Raw genomic sequence first — 18,479 nt, 5'->3', positions numbered from 1 at the left:
ACTGATTACGACAGTTGACTGCAGGTTTAGTCTGCCTGTCCTACGCTGACTACAGTTCCATGAACACAAATTAAATAATGGTCTTTGAACAAAAGTCGGAAGGAAGATAATCTTCTGTCTTGATTTACTATTCGAAAGAACAGTTCCAAACTAACAGTGCTCAGCGAAATCTCTAGGCAGGCGGTCTCTGCCCATACACGATAATTGTATTCACTATTCTTTTCTACTGAAGTTAACCACTGTGTATCTGTCGGCCACTGTTTCTGTCTCACTCGACGACCTGAAGTCACGGCGAACGTTCTGCAGGAACTCGCTGGCAAGCCTTACAACCTGCAACTGACAACTTCTGCTCGTGCACTGTTACTTAAAGAGATGGTCTCTCTTCCTGGTGGTGCTGCCGCTCCCCGGGCAGCGTGATTGATTGCGCGCAGCGACGTTCCTGCTGCGCATACAAGTCCACGACACTTACGGTATCAACTGTCGCAAACTCTTCTTGTGTGGTGTCTCAGTAGACCATAAATATAGTGAAGTGTATTTAAAGTAATTTTGACAGTGGTTTGTGTCTTGAATTTAGAGAAGTGTCTAGATGAACCGATGGGACGAATTCCTACCTGCCCGAACGCAGAACTGGCCTGGGACATTTTTAACAGGGAATTGAAAGTCTTTTCTATGAAAGTCACAAGGTGCTTATTCCGTGGAAGACGGTTATTCGGTGTGGTTTTAAATACTTTGACAGTAACAGCCGTGGGAGCTATAGTTTTACGACCCTGAGTACGGAGCAAGATTTTAATTAATTTAGGGCTTAATCTGCTGTTATTAGGTGGCAGTTACACAGGGGAGTTGTCCAGGCCACTTTACTGCCTAGGTCGATAACTTCTATCCACTCCGCCTAGGTTACGGTGGGCCAGTTGGTCAATCAACTACCTGTCCTCCAAGCACAGTACGCGCCCAAAGGGTAGGAGGACCGCCGCAACGGTAAGCACGAGATGAGCAGAGGAAAGAACACAGGCTGTCAGTAAAGGGATGTAAATATTTTGGGCTACCAAGCTGGGAGTTTGTCTCTTGTTGTGGGTTGACTTTAAGTGATCGATATACTGCGAGATGCCAAGTGTTTTCTCCTTCCCATGTAATAATAGTTACCTTATTTTCCGAATTTCGCAGTCGCCGTTTTGTTTTCTCTTGAAGATGTGGTCCTGCTATGCGGTGCCACGTATTTAACCGTGGACTTCTTTTCCGACTGAAATGGGTGAGAGCTATAGGAAAGCTAAATTTAAATAATTAACTGCGAAATCATAAAGCACTGATTCCATAATTCTTCTATATCCAAATAGGTTCTCAATTCACGACAACTGAAAATTAACAAAGATTTTCAGACATCACGTTCATACACGATGCTTCAATGCTTCACCAAAATCACAAGTTCGTAGCTAACAAGAGTTAGCCTGGCATAGATTTTATGTAGTAACGTTCATTTTTCTTTGGTGCTTCACCATTCTCGTTAGGCTACTTTCTCCTTTAAACTTATAAGAACAGACACCATATCCATATAAGTATATAGTTCTGGCAATACCGGCCATGACCTTCTTCTTCTTCTTCTTCTGTGCGGATGCACACATATTCCCCAAACTCTTACGGGACTTGGTAACAATGTCTTCCACAAGTAATGAGTGTGTTGGGGTGGGACACTACGAATGTTGTGTGTGGACGTACAAGATGAAAATGTGGGTCTCGCGGGAGGCGTGCGCGAGATAGTCCCTGCAGTCGCACTATCCTCTGTGCCCTCGGTGGCTCAGATGGATAGAGCGTCTGCCATGTAAGCAGGAGATCCCGGATTCGAGTCCCGGTCGGGGCACACAGTTTCACCTGTCCTCGTTGATATATATCAACGCCCGTCAGCAGTTGAAAATATTAATATAATTCTAATTTAATCCTTTCTCCTTTGCAGTTCACAGCACCTTCAAAGCACGACTGCAAAGTACAAACAACCTCTCACTGGCGAGTCTAAATTACACATCCGGTGTCGCTTTCTGCGCTGTTCCCGCATTTTTATTTCTCATATCTGCACATAAATTTCAACAAACCTTGGCACAATAGATGCTCTTCACGCTACTAGCAATTAAAGTCACGTTGTTGACTCGCACATCTTCCATCGGCCTAATAAAAGGGAACTGAGACAGGTGGCTATGCTTTATAGCAAGATGTACCACTACACAGTAAGGATTCCAGTCAAGTGTAACTCTGACCTAATGTAGGTTTTAATGGCGGTTATCGAATAAAAAAAAATTAATCATTTCGTTTCAAGACTGCATGGAAATCCACTACTTCCATGTGCATTATTTCTTACAGCTCAGACTTTGAGAAAAAAAACCTGCAATTATATTGTGCTAAATGATCAGGACTGTCTTTATGAGAACAATTTTTGCTTTTGACCAACAGTGCATCAATAAGTGTGTGCATTTGATATCTTTGTTATTGTAAGTATGAAAAATTTTATGAAATCATTATTGGCCACTGCCCAAAACAATTTGTAAAATTTTTTGTGGGGAGCATGGGGGCTATGTAAGTAGGCTGTTCAGGTTTTTATATTGGTAACGCCACGTAGCGCTCTGTATGAAAATCACTGGCTGTGCTGTGCGCAGTCTGTGGCTGGTTGGCATTGTTGAAATATTCGCTATTGTAGTGTTGGGCAGTTGGATGTGAACAGCGCGTAGCGTAGTGCAGTTGCAGATGAGCCGCCAGCAATGGTGGATGTGGGGAGAGAGATGGCATTTTGAGAGCGGACGATGTGGACGTTTGTCCATCAGAAAGAGTAAATTTGTAATACTGTATATTACGAACTGATGACTTTTGAATATTATTAAGGTAAATAGATTGTTTGTTCTCTATCATAATCTTTCATTTGCTAACTATTCCTACCAGTAGTTAGTGCCTTCAGCAGTTAGAATCTTTTATTTAGCTGCTAGCATTGGCGTTCGCTGTATTGCAGTGGTTTGAGTACGAAGATTTTTGGGAGGTAAGTGATTCATGAAATGTATAGGTTATTGTTAGTCAGGGCCATTCTTTTATAGAGATTATTGAAAGTCAGATTGCGTTGCGCTAAAAATACACTGTGTCAGTTTAGTGTTGATCAGAATAAGTAAAGAGCGAAATGTCTGAGTACGTTCAGTTCTGCTCAACTGTTTGAAAATCAGATAATGTAAGAGGTTTGTCAGCACAGTAATTCATTAATTCTTCTAAGGGGACGTTTCAGTGTGAGATGTTGAGCATTAATACTGGTAATACTGGTTTCAGTGTGAGATGTTGAGCATTAATACTGGTACGAAGCCGGTTTGATGGCTGTGCTGAATGTTTCTTGGAACTTTGTTGTACTGCTCTGGCTGCTACTTCCAGCTCCAGCGCGTCGCTGCCTGGAAGTGAACACGAATGACAGGTGGCGTGCGGAGTAAGCGCAGTACCGGTACCTAATAACGTTGCTGCCTAATTTTAGGCTGCCCAGAATGTTGCAGAAGCCCGGAAAGAGCGGACAAACTCCGGGCTGCCAGAGGATCGACTTGTAGCGCAGCAACTCGGCAAGGGCCGCTGTTTATAGCGGGGGGTCACGCGACTCCACCCACTCACTCCGGGCACGTTGTTTTGACGGGCGAGGCCGCACTACGCATAATTTTGGACCGAGAACGAACGCGCACGCGTATTTCTACTATCGCGTCATAATGCGCCGGCACCAGCGATACCCCACCGAAACGCAGTCGGAACTCTGTCGATTGGTCCCGTCGTGGTGCACGCAGGAATCGTTGGTTCGGCTGGAGGTATGCGACAAGACACGGGTAATGTTTGTGTCTGAAGCTGCTGTTTCCAGTAAAACTTCAACGCGTTTTTATCAGTCCGATTGCTCCAATTCGATTGCAAGGAAGAGATGACAAATAAGCTCTGTAGACTGGCTACAAACTTGTTAGCGGATCCGGTGACGTATCTCCGAACTCGCCGACTCTGTACGCTCACTACCTCGGCCCGACAACTCCGCCGCTGTGCATTTAACTGGAAACTCGTCCCCTGAGTCTGTCGTCGGCTACAAGTGGACGATACCAGGGTAATCAAAACTGTGGTGTCACCGCCAGACACCACACTTGCTAGGTTGTTGTTGTTGTTGTGGTCTTCAGTCCTGAGACTGGTTTGATGCAGCTCTCCATGCTACTCTATCCTGTGCAAGCTTCTTCATCTCCCAATACCTACTGCAACCTACATCCTTCAGAATCTGCTTAGTGTATTCATCTCTTGGTCTCCCCCTACGATTTTTACCCTCCACACTGCCCTCCAATACTAAATTGGTGATCCCTTGATGCCTCAGAACATGTCCTACCAACCGATCCCTTCTTCTGGTCAAGTTGTGCCACAAACTTCTCTTCTCTCCAATCCTATTCAATACTTCCTCATTAGTTATGGTAGCCGTTAAATCGGCCGCGGTCCGTTAGTATACGTCGCCACTATCAGTGATTGCAGACCGAGCGCCGCCACACGGCAGGTCTAGAGAGACTTCCTAGTACTCGTCCAAGTTGTACAGCCGACTTTGCTAGCGATGGTTCACTGACAAAACATGCTCTCATTTGCCGAGACGATAGTTAGCATAGCCTTCAGCTACGTCATTTGCTACGACCTAGCAAGGCGCCATTACCAGTTACTAATGATGCTGTAAAACATGTACCGTCAAGAGCGATGTTCACCATTTATGGATTAAAGTTAATTATTCCACAGCTACGTCCTTTTTTGCTAGTCTAATTTCCTTGACCTGTTCCAGACCTCACGCCAGCCTGCGTGAGCTAAAACGCGTGCCTTTCGGCGTCCTCTCATACAGCGTTGGCTCTCTTGCCAATCCACAACAAAAACAATGACTGATCGGTTACCAGTGACAATTCTTTCCGCTGCCCCTACCACTGTCGTTTTTGCAACCCGCAATGTCATACCTCGCCTTCAAAAACCACTCGCCAGATTTTCTTATTCTCTAGCTCACTACGCACAAACTGTTACTCCTACAGAAAAAAATGATGTGGGCTTTTTCCAGGAAATTTAATGTTAAATTTTGTACTGAGATAAGTATTCGCTGGAAGTCACCATTTTCGAGTTATTCAAGAAAAACGTATAAAAGTGATCTTCATGCGCACCTTCGCCCCCACACTCATCTCTCGCCAGCCAGGATTACTAGTATCTTGTTCGTGGCACACCCTCCTACCACCGTCCAAAAATTCTCGACGGCACCAGCTACTCCCGATATCTGATCTTTTTTGGTCTCGAATAATTGGGCAGTTATGCCAGCAGCATACTGAGCCATTTTGCTAACATCACTAATTTAAACATGCCCGTGAAAGTAATGAAAGAAAAATGACTTTTGTAAACGTTACGCCAAAACTAATTACGTCGACAGTTTGATTCAAACTTGACCCTTCCAAGCACAGTAGTTTGTCAGAGGCCGGGAAATACAACGATGCAACTGTTTATTTTTTGTGTTAAAATTCACAAAATTGTTAGGTAAAAGTTACACAAACATCAATTCTACAATTTGTAAGCGGTCAACTACGCCGGTAGCGTAAGAAGGCCAGTCAGTGAAGACTAAAAAGGTCGAATGTGGGCAATAATTCGTGCAGTCTCAAATTTTTGTACAGGGGTAGGAGGGAGTGGCCATGAACAACATACTGGGAATCCTGATCAGTGGGGACTGAGTGTGGGAGTGGGTGTGCACTTGAAGATCACTTATGTACGATTTTCTTGAATAACTCGAGAACTACGGTCTCTAGTGGAAACCTAACCCGCTACAAAATTTAACTACATTAAATTTCCTGCACAAAAGAGTCTTGTTCATTTTTTCTGTAGGACTAATAGCTTACGCGTAGCGAGAGAGACAATAAGGGTTACATAAAACGACTCTCTCTCTCTCTCTCTCTCTCTCTCTCTCTCTCTCTCTCTCTCTCTCTCTGTGTGTGTGTGTGTGTGTGTGTGTGTGTGTGTGTGTGTGTGTGTGTGTTATTTATGAAAAAATATTTTGAGGACTGCTGTAAATTTATTTTAATATTTAATCTCTGGGGAAGAAAGTCTAACAATTAAGTCGATATACACGCGCTTTCTACACGTTACCGGATCTGTGACGACAGTACAAGAATACAGGACACGAGGATAAAGAGTATTCTCTAAATGGTACGTAATTACTAAAATAAATTTACATCAGTCTTCGAAAAAATTACATAAATGATTGATACTCTACACAACTCACTATTAACCCATAAACGAACGTTGCCAGGGTTAAAAGAACACACAAATGGAGCGCTTTTTGGTAGCAGGGACACAACAATGACGTTGCTATCTGCCCATTTTTATTTTGACGGAGTAGATATGTTTTCTCATGGTAGAGGTGGAATAAAAAAGAATACAACCGTTTTGCTGGCATTCGACAACCTTTGTAAGTTTTTCGTCTGAAGAGTGGACTACAGCATCGAACATTTTCCTCTGATGGAGCACATTTGCAACTGTATAAACTAGATCATTTGATTTTCGTCTTACACCCCCACAGTCTCACTTACTTTAAATTCAGCTGTGATCTTCAGTTTCATCCTCCTACAAACGAAAATCTACTTATCTGTACACATTATAAATTAAATTCTCCAGCTGCATATCTCTGTATGTTCGGGCTAATCTCAGGTACTATTGTACGGACTTTGGTACGGTTTTCCCTAATAGATAGACTAATTCACGGTCTCAAAATGTCAGGTTTCAACAAAATAGCATAGTAACGTTATTACTTCCCGATCCGCAAAAATCGATCGACAGAGTTTCTATAACTGAGAAACATCAACATGTTATGATCATCTCTAGAACAGATGGGAACATATGTAAAATTAATATGTAAATTTCAGCACTTAGTAACTAAAACATATCTGTTATTAACTTTTAGCGTCAGTCACTTCTCCTATTTACTCCTACGTATTTATTAGCTGTTCTCTAAATGTCGCCATTCCTTGACGTTATGGCACCTCCATTAGGCTCAGTTTGAAGATTAGAAAATGTATTTCGAAACCGTGTGAAAAGGTGCAATAAATTAAATTTATGTATCCTGTTTTAGGAAATGACCACACTACATATAGGACCAGTGACAATGTTTCGCCAACAGCGTAGCGGTTTGGGAACAGCCACCTTCTTTCTAACTGTCCATCCAATATTTGCAACTGAAGTAAAGCGAGAGAGTATTTTGTCGATTGTTTTTCAGGAGGCCGTTAAGGTACACGAGACAACACTTCGTCAAGAAGGCCCAAAGCATGCTTTAGACGAAAAACAATGCCTTCCAAAAAGCGGCACAATGTGTTAAAATGCATTTTCAGCATATAGAAAAAAAGAAAGAAAAGAACTCGCGTCATATAGCATATATTACATTCTGCACTTAGAAGAATTAATGTTTCAAGATGTCTCCCTCTAACCACAAACAACATAAATGCACACTAAAATACAAAATTATTAAATTGCTTCTAATGAGAACGGTCCTTACCTGATATGATCTCCTCCTCGCTGGGTTTCAGAAAGACGACCTGCAACGAGAAAAAGAAATCTCGATTACTACGTGATGCAGATATCGTTAGATTTCACAATAGAGAGCAAAACCATTGCGGAAGTCATAGTCGCCTAGCTACAGCATAGGTAACAGGGACATGGCAAGAAAACCTGGGACTTAAGAATTTTAACACGGGCTAACCCTGCGAGGCAACAGAAGTGGAGTCACAGCGATCCACACACTACCCATAAATGTTGCAGGCAAACTACTCGTAAAAGGTAAAGGTTTACAGCTACTGCAAACACATTTTAAATACAATGCAAGCCAACAGATGGTACTTGTTATTTCCGATGATAGAATCTCGCACTTTTGCCATACGAGCAATGCACAAAACCACCAAGAAAATGTCATATACAAAGAAAAGAAAGACTTAAATATTAAGAAAAAGAAATGCATTGCTGGCCATTAAAGTGTCACGCCGGCCAGTGTGGCCGAGCGGTTCTAGGCGCTTCAGTCGGGAACCGCGCGACCGCTATGGTCGCAGGTTCGAATCCTGCCTCGGGCATGGATGTGTGTGATGTCCTTAGGTTAGTTAGGTTTAAGTAGTTCTAAGTTCTAGGGGACTGATGACCTCAGATGTTAAGTCCCATAGCGCACGGAGCCATTTTTCGAACATTAAAGTGAGGAAGGATAATAATTAATGAAATTTTACTGCATAGATGTATGATTCATCTATGCAGTTAACGAAAGGCAGTTTGTTTTTTTCCATCAGGTTTCGCTTCTTTTTTTATGAAGCATCTTCAGTGGCCTGAAATACATGTTTGCGTACACGGTATATGCGTTATGTAGCAGTACACGTATGATACGTTTACACTCTCGTTTTTCAGGCTACAAACAACTATTGTAGCACAAATCTCGTGAGGTTAAATTATCATTTGGTGTTACTTTAGATTTCCAATGTTTCTAGTCCATGTGTGTGGTCCTGGAGACGTGTTTATTCGGTCCCCATGCTCCAGACGGTTTATTTTCGGCGCTTTTTCACCCACATTTATTACAACACTTCACTTGTACATTCCATTGTGTATCTAAAGTGTGTGTGTGTGTGTGTGTGTGTGTGTGTGTGGCAAAAAACCAACTGCCTTTCATTTAATTGCAAAACGGAACATACTTCCATGAATTTGGAAGAGACTAGGGAACGATGAAAAAAGGAGAAAACTGAAATTTTATAAATTCGTCTTGTACACGGTGTCCCAGAGGAATGGTCAATATTCAGGGATATGACAGGAACGATCACTGGAAGCAAAAAATTCTAGTAATCATGGATCTGAAATGCATACCTTACGAGCACTTCTTTATCTTCGATACTGTGAAACAAATCTCTTCTCCTGAAAGCTCTCTGCTTTCTATATTTTGGAAGGACGTAGTATGGATCAAAACAATAAAAAATTGTCTAGTAAACATGGACTCGAAAGTACGTACCTTACGAGCTATGAGTACGACTTCAGTAGAAGAGATGTGTTTTACAGTAGCGAAGGTTAGTAAATGCTCATAGTTCCTAAGGTATGTATTTTAGAGGCAATGTTTACTAGACTTTTTTGTTTCGAATGATCGTTCCTGTCATATTCCTGAGCAATTACTATTCCTCCCAGGACACACAAGATGTACAGTTGATTTGGGAGTGTATAGGATGTGAAGTTGAGTACAATAGGCTCTAAGTTCTAGCAACAACAGTGGCTCTAACTTGGTTGGGAATCAAGTCAAACTCTGCTTGGATGAGATGTACAGGATAATTCTAAATGACAGACCCATTTTCAAAACTTCGTATTTATTCACATACAAATCCAAAATGAGCAAGATTTATACTAATGAAAAGAAGAAGTTTCAATGTTTTTTATATCAATGTAATAAATTTAATAATTTGTAATAATTTGTTATTAATTAGTTTTTAATAATTACTTGAAAATTATAAATGAGAGAAACGTTATAAATGTTCAATGTAGTCACCGTTGGCTGCACGGCAAACATCGACGCGGTAGCCATACTCATCCCACACACGCGAAAGCGTATCTTTTTGTTACCGAGTGCACGGCAGCAGTGAGACGGTTCCGCCGGTGGCCAGAAGCGCAGAGCCAGATTCCCAAGTCCCCTGCGACCGATCCAGCGCTGAGAAAGGGAGTCATCCAAAAAGCCTCGTACATCACGGTGCCAATGGGGCGGAGCTCCATCCTGTTGGAAAATGAAGTCCTAAGAATCTTCCATAAGAAGAGGGAACAGCGATTGTACCAACATGTCCAGGTAGGAGATTCCCGTTACAGCTCTTCCCTCAAAGAAAAATTGTCCATAAACCTATGTATGGGACACGGCACAGAACACATTGATCTTCCATGAGTCTTTTTTCGTGATGCAACGGTGAATGTGGATTTTACAAACCCCACATGCGAACATTATGTCTGTTGATTTTTCCACTAAGGTGGAACGTCACTTCATCGTTAAAAATTACACGCTGTAGAAATGCGTCATCCTCCATCGTTGCTAGCACATAATCACAAAATCCGAGACGCTTCTCTTTGTCATTGGGCTTGAGAGCCAGCAGAAGTTGTAATCGGCAGAGCTTTTGCAGCAAATGCCGTCTCAGAACTTTCCATACAGTTGGTTGGGATATTCCAAGTTCTCGAGTAGCTCTATTGGTATACGTACTAGGACTGCACAGAAAACTTTCTTGAATTCGTCGGACATCATCCTCTGACACACGCGGTCGGCCTGTGCTTTTTCCTTTGCACACACTCCCAGTCTCTTTAAATTGCTTAAACCAACGGCCAATGCTTTTGCGGGTTGGTGGTTGAATATCGAATTTGGTACGAGATGCCCGCTGCACTGCAATTTACGGCTCACTTTTCACGAACTCACGAACGCAGAAAACTTCGTGCTTCACAGTCGCCGTCTCACTCACAACTGACACTGGAGCGCAATGACGGCCCTGTTGCCGCGCGAACTCTAGCGGCCATATCTGGAACCATCACCATCTGCCCGCCACCGCCCGCCAAAAACTTTGAAACATCCTCTAATCATTGGTATCAAGGTTGTTCATTTTGGATTTGTACTTGAATAAATACGAACTTTCGAAATGGGTCCGTCATTTAGAATTACCCTGTATTGGTACCCTGTGCCAGAGTTCATTACTCACAGTGTCTAGCGAGTGGTGGCGTGCCAATCTCTCGGCGACCCATAGGCAGATGTTTGCAATGGCTTAGAGATCTAGAGATCGTGCTGGGCACGGTAACAATAGAACACCTTCTGCATCAAATTAGGTCAGCACAGCGCAAATAATGCGGTCTTGCGTTATCTTGTTGAAAGATAACGTAACGGAGATCTCAGAGTTAGGACACAACCACTGGCCTTGACATGACAGAAATTTTCACGGCAGCTATGAAAATTACCAACTATAGATGATCTTGTTGTGTAGCTAATGGCAATCAGTAGTATCACGTCAGGAGCTGAGCCATATGACGATAACGAATGCAGTCAGATCATGTACATTCCCCTCCGAGGCTCCACACACGAATACGTCCCTCATGACGGTGCACACAGAAAAGAGGTCTATTAAAGCAGTGCAGTGAGCGGCAACGGCTATATTTGAGCCAGTTGCAGCGTATACTGTCTAAAAGTGCGAGAGGCCAGTTCTAGTATCCTAACAGTTGTTAGGAAACAAAAAACACGCATGGATCAAGATTGAAATGGCACTTGATAGCAGCGCATAATAATGTTTTCAGGCATTGCGTCAGGTATGTGGTGATGCAGCATTGCATGCTGTATGGTTGGGAGATGGATGAAAGTGTTTCGGGATGGCAGAGATGTCATTCAAGATCCACCCCGTTCGAGACGTCCGCCACCCCTCATGGTAAACTTGACAACTGAGCTCCTTGCCTCCCCCTGCTGTATGTGACTCATCGATAGACTGTATCCCATTATTATTCATGACAATGCACAATGCCACACTGCCAACCCAACGCAGGAGCTCCTGCATATGTGGGGTTGGGAGATACTGGAACATCTACTGTACTCACCTGACATGAGTCCGTGCGGTTACGATCTATTCGCCAAAATGAAGAACTTCTCCGTGGCATGCGCTACAACAGAAGAGACGACATCATCCCTGCCACAGGACGGTCCTGGTGAGACGTCGACAGAGGTGGACGCGCTGACGGTGCACCTCCATCTGTGTGGGGGAAGGTGATCGAGCTACGGCGCGATTATACTGAGGGCATATAATATGTGGACGTCTGTCAATAAAGTCTGTTGTGAGTTGTAACAGTGTTGCCACTACTTTTTATCCAGCCCTTGTATCTGACCTACCGGACGTTAGTCACTGCATGTCGTTGCTTATGGACCTCCGGAACCCATCGGTTGCATATTTGTTCTCTGTATCTCCATCTTTTTAGAGATGATTGCGGGACTCGGCTGTTCGATACAGTATGTTAAATTAAACACCTTTCAGCCGTCTAGTTTCCAAACTTATTTTATTTGTCCACCAGTTTTGGCGATATACTACGCCATCTTCAGGCCCCTGATCGACGTGTAGGATATCGGTACTGATCGAAACAGTGGTACGTATCTGCTTGCTATAGTGATACCTTGAACCATGAGATGATGGTTGAATGTATCGCTGTAGCAAGCAGAAATCTACTAAAACCATTATTGCTGGTCCCTGTTTTGATCAGAACCGAGTTGGAATTTTCCTATACGCTCGGTCAGGGCCCTAAAGATGGCATAGTAAATCGCCAAAACTGGTAGCCAAATAAAATACGTTTGGAAACTAGACGGATGAAATGTGTTTAAGTTGACATCCTGTTCCCCATTTGTGTTAACAGTCGCGGATGCCGGCCAACCCGAGCAGCAATATCGCGGAACTACACTCCTGGAAATAGAAATAAGAACACCGTGAATTCATTGTCCCAGGAAGGGGAAACTTTATTGACACATTCCTGGGGTCAGATACATCACATGATCACACTGACAGAACCACAGGCACATAGACACAGGCAACAGAGCATGCACAATGTCGGCACTAGTACAGTGTATATCCACCTTTCGCAGCAATGCAGGCTGCTATTCTCCCATGGAGACGATCGTAGAGATGCTGGATGTAGTCCTGTGGAACGGCTTGCCATGCCATTTCCACCTGGCGCCTCAGTTGGACCAGCGTTCGTGCTGGACGTGCAGACCGCGTGAGACGACGCTTCATCCAGTCCCAAACATGCTCAATGGGGGACAGATCCGGAGATCTTGCTGGCCAGGGTAATTGACTTACACCTTCTAGAGCACGTTGGGTGGCACGGGATACATGCGGACGTGCATTGTCCTGTTGGAACAGCAAGTTCCCTTGCCGGTCTAGGAATGGTAGAACGATGGGTTCGATGACGGTTTGGATGTACCGTGCACTATTCAGTGTCCCCTCGACGATCACCAGTGGTGTACGGCCAGTGTAGGAGATCGCTCCCCACACCATGATGCCGGGTGTTGGCCCTGTGTGCCTCGGTCGTATGCAGTCCTGATTGTGGCGCTCACCTGCACGGCGCCAAACACGCATACGACCATCATTGGCACCAAGGCAGAAGCGACTCTCATCGCTGAAGACGACACGTCTCCATTCGTCCCTCCATTCACGCCTGTCGCGACACCACTGGAGGCGGGCTGCACGAAGTTGGTGCGTGAGCGGAAGACGGCCTAACGGTGTGCGGGACCGTAGCCCAGCTTCGTGGAGACGGTTGCGAATGGTCCTCGCCGATACCCCAGGAGCAACAGTGTCCCTAATTTGCTGGGAAGTGGCGGTGCGGTCCCCTACGGCACTGCGTAGGATCCTACGGTCTTGGCGTGCATCCGTGCGTCGCTGCGGTCCGGTCCCAGGTGGACGGGCACGTGCACCTTCCGCCGACCACTGGCGACAACATCGATGTACTGTGGAGACCTCACGCCCCACGTGTTGAGCAATTCGGCGGTACGTCCACCCGGCCTCCCGCATGCCCACTATACGCCCTCGCTCAAAGTCCGTTAACTGCACATACGGTTCACGTCCACGCTGTCGCGGCATGCTACCAGTGTTAAAGACTGCGATGGAGCTCCGTATGCCACGGCAAACTGGCTGACACTGACGGCGGCGGTGCACAAATGCTGCGCAGCTAGCGCCATTCGACGGCCAACACCGCGGTTCCTGGTGTGTCCGCTGTGCCGTGCGTGTGATCATTGCTTGTACAGCCCTCTCGCAGTGTCCGGAGCAAGTATGGTGGGTCTGACACACCGGTGTCAATGTGTTCTTTTTTCCATTTCCAGGAGTGTATAAGCTGCAGTCTCGATAGGCCATGTTCATGCTGCTGTCGAATTTGCACAACGAGCTGGTAAACTTTTTTCCCTTTCTACAAGAGGTATTCCACCATCTTCTCATAAAGAAGCAACACTCAAAAGCGATTTCTGAATGAGAAACGCGCCGCGTAATTTTTATTTACGTACAGAATTCACACGTCGTTATTCCCATCTAGTTTGTTCAGTTGCTTTGAAACACTAATTATATGCATAACACGCAAGCTTGTAATAAACTTCAGGTCAACCTGATGTTTGTTGCATGGTGTTAGAATTCTAATGGGCAGCAGTGTATTGACGTCATTACAATTTCTTAACATACCGATGCAAAACAGAGCAACTTTCTGGCAAGCTACACAATTACTTTGCACATCATATCTAATATCTGCATAGTTTATTTAACAGCTCTAATTTCTGCTGTAACTAACGCGCTAGTTTCTGAGTGCTGTGCACAACAGAGAAATGGCTTTCGGTGAATGAGGAAGCATTTCACTACGGTACAAATTGTAAAATTGATTCCAGGATTTCTGAAAATTCGTTTTGCGTGTTAGCTCACGTAATCGAATATTTGAGCGCGTTTTTCATCTGCGGTAGTAAACCATGTTTACTCAATTTACTCGAGTATTTCAGCAGCCTCTACCAAACAATTACGGTTTGTTTTTAATTTCCTCACTGCTTTGAGCGAATTTTTCTCATGCACTTGGACGTAATTGCCTGTACCGGCAGCACCCGCGCAGTTAGTATCAATCTAACCTCGATTCTTTTTTCCTGGTACTGAAATGTTTATCGTCGACATCCTGCCCCCCCCCCCCCCCCCGCCCCCCAATTTGCTGTACCCCACTTGCGTGATGTTCGATACAGTAGCTGACTAATTTAACTAAGCTATGACCATGCGGAGTATCTTCATAGATATGCGATTGTTTCGAAGAATTCTTATAAAACCCAATACGTTATTTGGAGCTTGCTCCATGGAAGTGTAATGGGACCACAAATATTCTCAAAAGGGGTAAGCGAGAGGGTAAACAATGCTGTAAGATTATTCGCTTATGATGGGTTGTTATCTGCAGGATAATATATATTGTAACGTTAATATATTCGTACGTTAAAGACTGTACTTATACTACATTCATTGATGACAGTGCTTCATTTTACCCTATATGCGCGGCGGAATAGGATAATGCTCTCTTTTGGTACAGACACGTTCAATATACTTCTCTCTGACTCCTAGACTTGCATGTAGTTAACACACCTCCCATCACTGATGATACAGTAATATATTACACAGAAAACAATGTAACCGACATTCATTACAAACTCCAAAGAGCGTTACCTTTGCTTGAAAAATGGTTTACAGAGTAATGGGTGAAAATAAATGTCAGCAGAAGTTATGCAACTTTTTATACAAGAAAAAGGCTAGATTTATAAATACTTCTGCTGTTATTCAATGAAAGCATTCATGGAAAGAGTCCACAAAACATCATGGGGTCCACGAGAACAAACTGCTTATCTTCAAAAACTCATAATGAACATAGCGACGAATACAAGATACAGTGAGATCGCTGCATTGTTCCCTTAATAGATAGAGACCCGTCTCTAAACAGGAAAAAAAGCGGTTTCCCACTTTAAAAATAGGTAATAAAACCACTAATGTTGTATACCGACTCATACGGGGAATTATGCATTTACACAAATTAATAACTTTCGTATTGTCCAAAATAAAAAAAAATGCGAATAATATTAAATGCTCCGTAGTTCGTAACGGTCCAGAATGACTAAAAATTGCAACTGTTTCAGAAAAGTGTTGCTCTAAAGTCAAAAGCCTTTATAAGAAACTTCCCCACTCGGCCAACACGCTACACCGTCAGTTATTCACATATGGCACCCACGAGCAGCACAATCACACACGTCCAGAGCAGGTACTGTTACCACGTCAGTAAAACAAAATGAGGGTACCGCAGTAACATACATTAAGCACATAAGCATGTATTTAGACACGTCAAAAATCGTTCTAGGTAAAGGTTCGTTCTGTTGTCGTATCAGTAAGCATATTATCCATTACTTCTGTGGTGTCACCGCCAGACACCACACTTGCTAGGTGGTAGCCTTTAAATCGGCCGCGGTCCGCTAGTATACGTCGGACCCGCGTGTCGCCACTATCAGTGATTGCAGACCGAGCGCCGCCACACGGCAGGTCTAGAGAGACGTCCTAGCACTCGCCCCAGTTGTACAGCCGACTTTGCTAGAGATGGTTCACTGACAAATTACGCTCTCATTTGTCGAGACGATAGTTAGCATAGCCTTCAGCTACGTCATTTGCTACGACCTAGAAAGGCGCCATTATCATTTGCTACTTATCTTGTGATGCATGTACCGTCAGACCGATGTTCACCAATTATGGATTAAAGTTAAGTATTCCAGCAGCAACGTACCTTATTGGCTATATTAATTACATTGTCCTGTTCCAGACCTCACGCCAGCCTGCGTGAGCTTAACGCGTGCCTTTCGGCTACCAATCATAGTGGCTTGGCTGTCTTGCCAAGCCACAACAACTTCAGTGTTAGAATCCTTATAAACCTATCACTGTTTATTATTAACTACTCAAATTCTGAAACAGACCTTGAAGCTATGTTTAAAAACAATCGGAATGTAAGCATCTGGATACGTAGTAGTGGACACTTTCAATGAGGCTTCTGAATGTCTGTGGTGGAAAGCCAGCTCATTCTTCCTCAAGAGTCGAAACCAACGTAGGGAATGACGTTGGGGGTTGGGTCTGGGGCAAAGCCGGTGTTTTAACTCATGCCAAAGGCGTTCCATTGGGTTCAGATCGGGACTTTGGGCAGGCCAGTCCATCTAAGGAATTTTATGAAGCACAGACAAGTGCCTCTCAGATGTTGCTTTATGACAGAATGCATTGTCATGCCGACACAAACAGTCATCGTAGCAGAACTTTCTCTCTACTGTATGCAGTACGCAATGCTGTAAAGCGTGTTCAGGTTTGTTTTCTGAAGCGCAATAAAGGGGCCATACCCTATCCACGAAAAACACCATTTTATCATAACACCACCTCATTCTTGGTTCACTGTTGCATTCACATGATGGCAGGTGTCATTCTCCATGAATTCGCCAAAGCCAAAATCATCCATCAGATTTTCGCAGGGTACATTGAGATTCATGACTCTAAATACCTTTTTTCCACTCATCCATTGTTCAGAGGTGTCACTTAGGGCACTATAGGAACGGCTGACTTACGAGGAGATGAACTCCATACAGAGGGAAGTGGACGCAGAGGAAGATGAGATGGGAGATATGATACCGGGAGAAAAATTTGACAAAGCTTTGAAAGATCTCAGTCGAAACAAGGCACCGGGATCAGTCGAAACAAGGCACCGGGAGTAGACGAGTTTCTGTCAGAACTAGTGACAGCCTTGGGAGAGCCAGCCATGGCAAAACTCTTCCATCTCGTGTGCAAGCTGTATGAGACGGGCGAAATACCCTCCGACGTCCAGAAGAAGACAGTAATTCCAAATGCAACGAAAACCGTTGCTGACAAGTGTGAAAATCACCGAACTATAAGTTTAATTAGTCATGGTTGCAAGATACTAACACGAATACTTTACAGAAGAATGGAAAAAATGGTAGGAGCAGACCTCGGAGAAGGTTAGTTTGGATTCCGGTGAAATGTAGGAACACGCGAGGCAATGCTGACCCTACGGTTCATCTTAGAAGGTAGTTAAGGGCAGGTTAACCCACATTTATGGGATTTGTAGACTTAGAGAAATATTTCGACTATGTTGAGAGGTTTGCCGATGACACTGTAATTCTGTCAGAGACAGAAAAAGACTTGACAGAGCAGTTGAACGCAATGGACAGTGATTTGAAAGGAGGGTATAAGATGAATATCAACAACAGCAAAACCAGGATAAAAGACTGTAGTCGAATTACATCAGGTAATCAGATTAAGAAACGAGACACTTAAATTAGTAGACGAGTTTTGCTATTTGGGCAGGAAAATAACTGACGACGGCCGAAAAAGAGAGGATTTAACATGTAGACTAGCAACGGCAAGAAAAGCATTTCTGAAGAAGAGAAATCTATTAACATCGTATATAGATTTAAGTGGTAGAAAGTTTTTTCTGAAGGTATTTGTCTGTAGCGTAGCCATATATTAAAATGAAGTAATGACGATAAACTGTTCAGATAAAAAGAGTATAGAGGCTTCTGAAATGTGGTGCTACAAAAGAATGCTGAAGATTCGATGGCTCGATCACGTAACTGATGAGGAACTACTGAAGTGCGGAGACAAGAAATGTGTGGAACAACTGGACAAAAAGAAGGGATCGGTTGATAAGACACATTCTGAGACATGAAGGGATCACCAATTTACTACCGGAGCAAAGTGTGGAGGGTAAAAATAGTAGCGGGAGAGCAAGAGATGAATACAGTAAGCAGATTCAGAAAGATGTAGGTTGCAGTAGTTATTCGGAGATGGAGGCTTGCACAGGATAGAGTAACATGAAGAGCTACATCAAACCAGTCTTCGGACTGAAGCCCACAACAATAAAACACAGTTATCGTGGTGGATGGCAGAAGTATTGAA

General features: G+C 43.8%; 1 protein-coding gene and 1 non-coding gene across 2 annotated transcripts in view; one reads left to right on the top strand and one right to left on the bottom strand.

Moving 5' to 3' along the window:
- LOC126095428 (uncharacterized) overlaps window positions 1–18,479 on the bottom strand; it is a 1,192,014-nt gene that overhangs the window by 360,523 nt on the left and 813,012 nt on the right. Inside the window, exon 6 of the mRNA XM_049910223.1 lies at window positions 7,526–7,565. Within this exon, the coding sequence (XP_049766180.1) occupies window positions 7,526–7,565 (40 nt within the window). The remainder of the gene's footprint in view (window positions 1–7,525; window positions 7,566–18,479) is intronic.
- Window positions 1,778–1,852, top strand: Trnat-ugu (transfer RNA threonine (anticodon UGU)). The gene has a single exon. It is a non-coding gene; the product is annotated as a tRNA-Thr (tRNA).

Source organism: Schistocerca cancellata, chromosome 8, assembly GCF_023864275.1.
Source record: "Schistocerca cancellata isolate TAMUIC-IGC-003103 chromosome 8, iqSchCanc2.1, whole genome shotgun sequence".
NCBI lineage: Eukaryota > Metazoa > Arthropoda > Insecta > Orthoptera > Acrididae > Schistocerca > Schistocerca cancellata.
The sequence above is the reverse complement of the archived record's forward strand: the minus strand, read 5'-3'. Positions and strand labels throughout refer to the sequence as shown.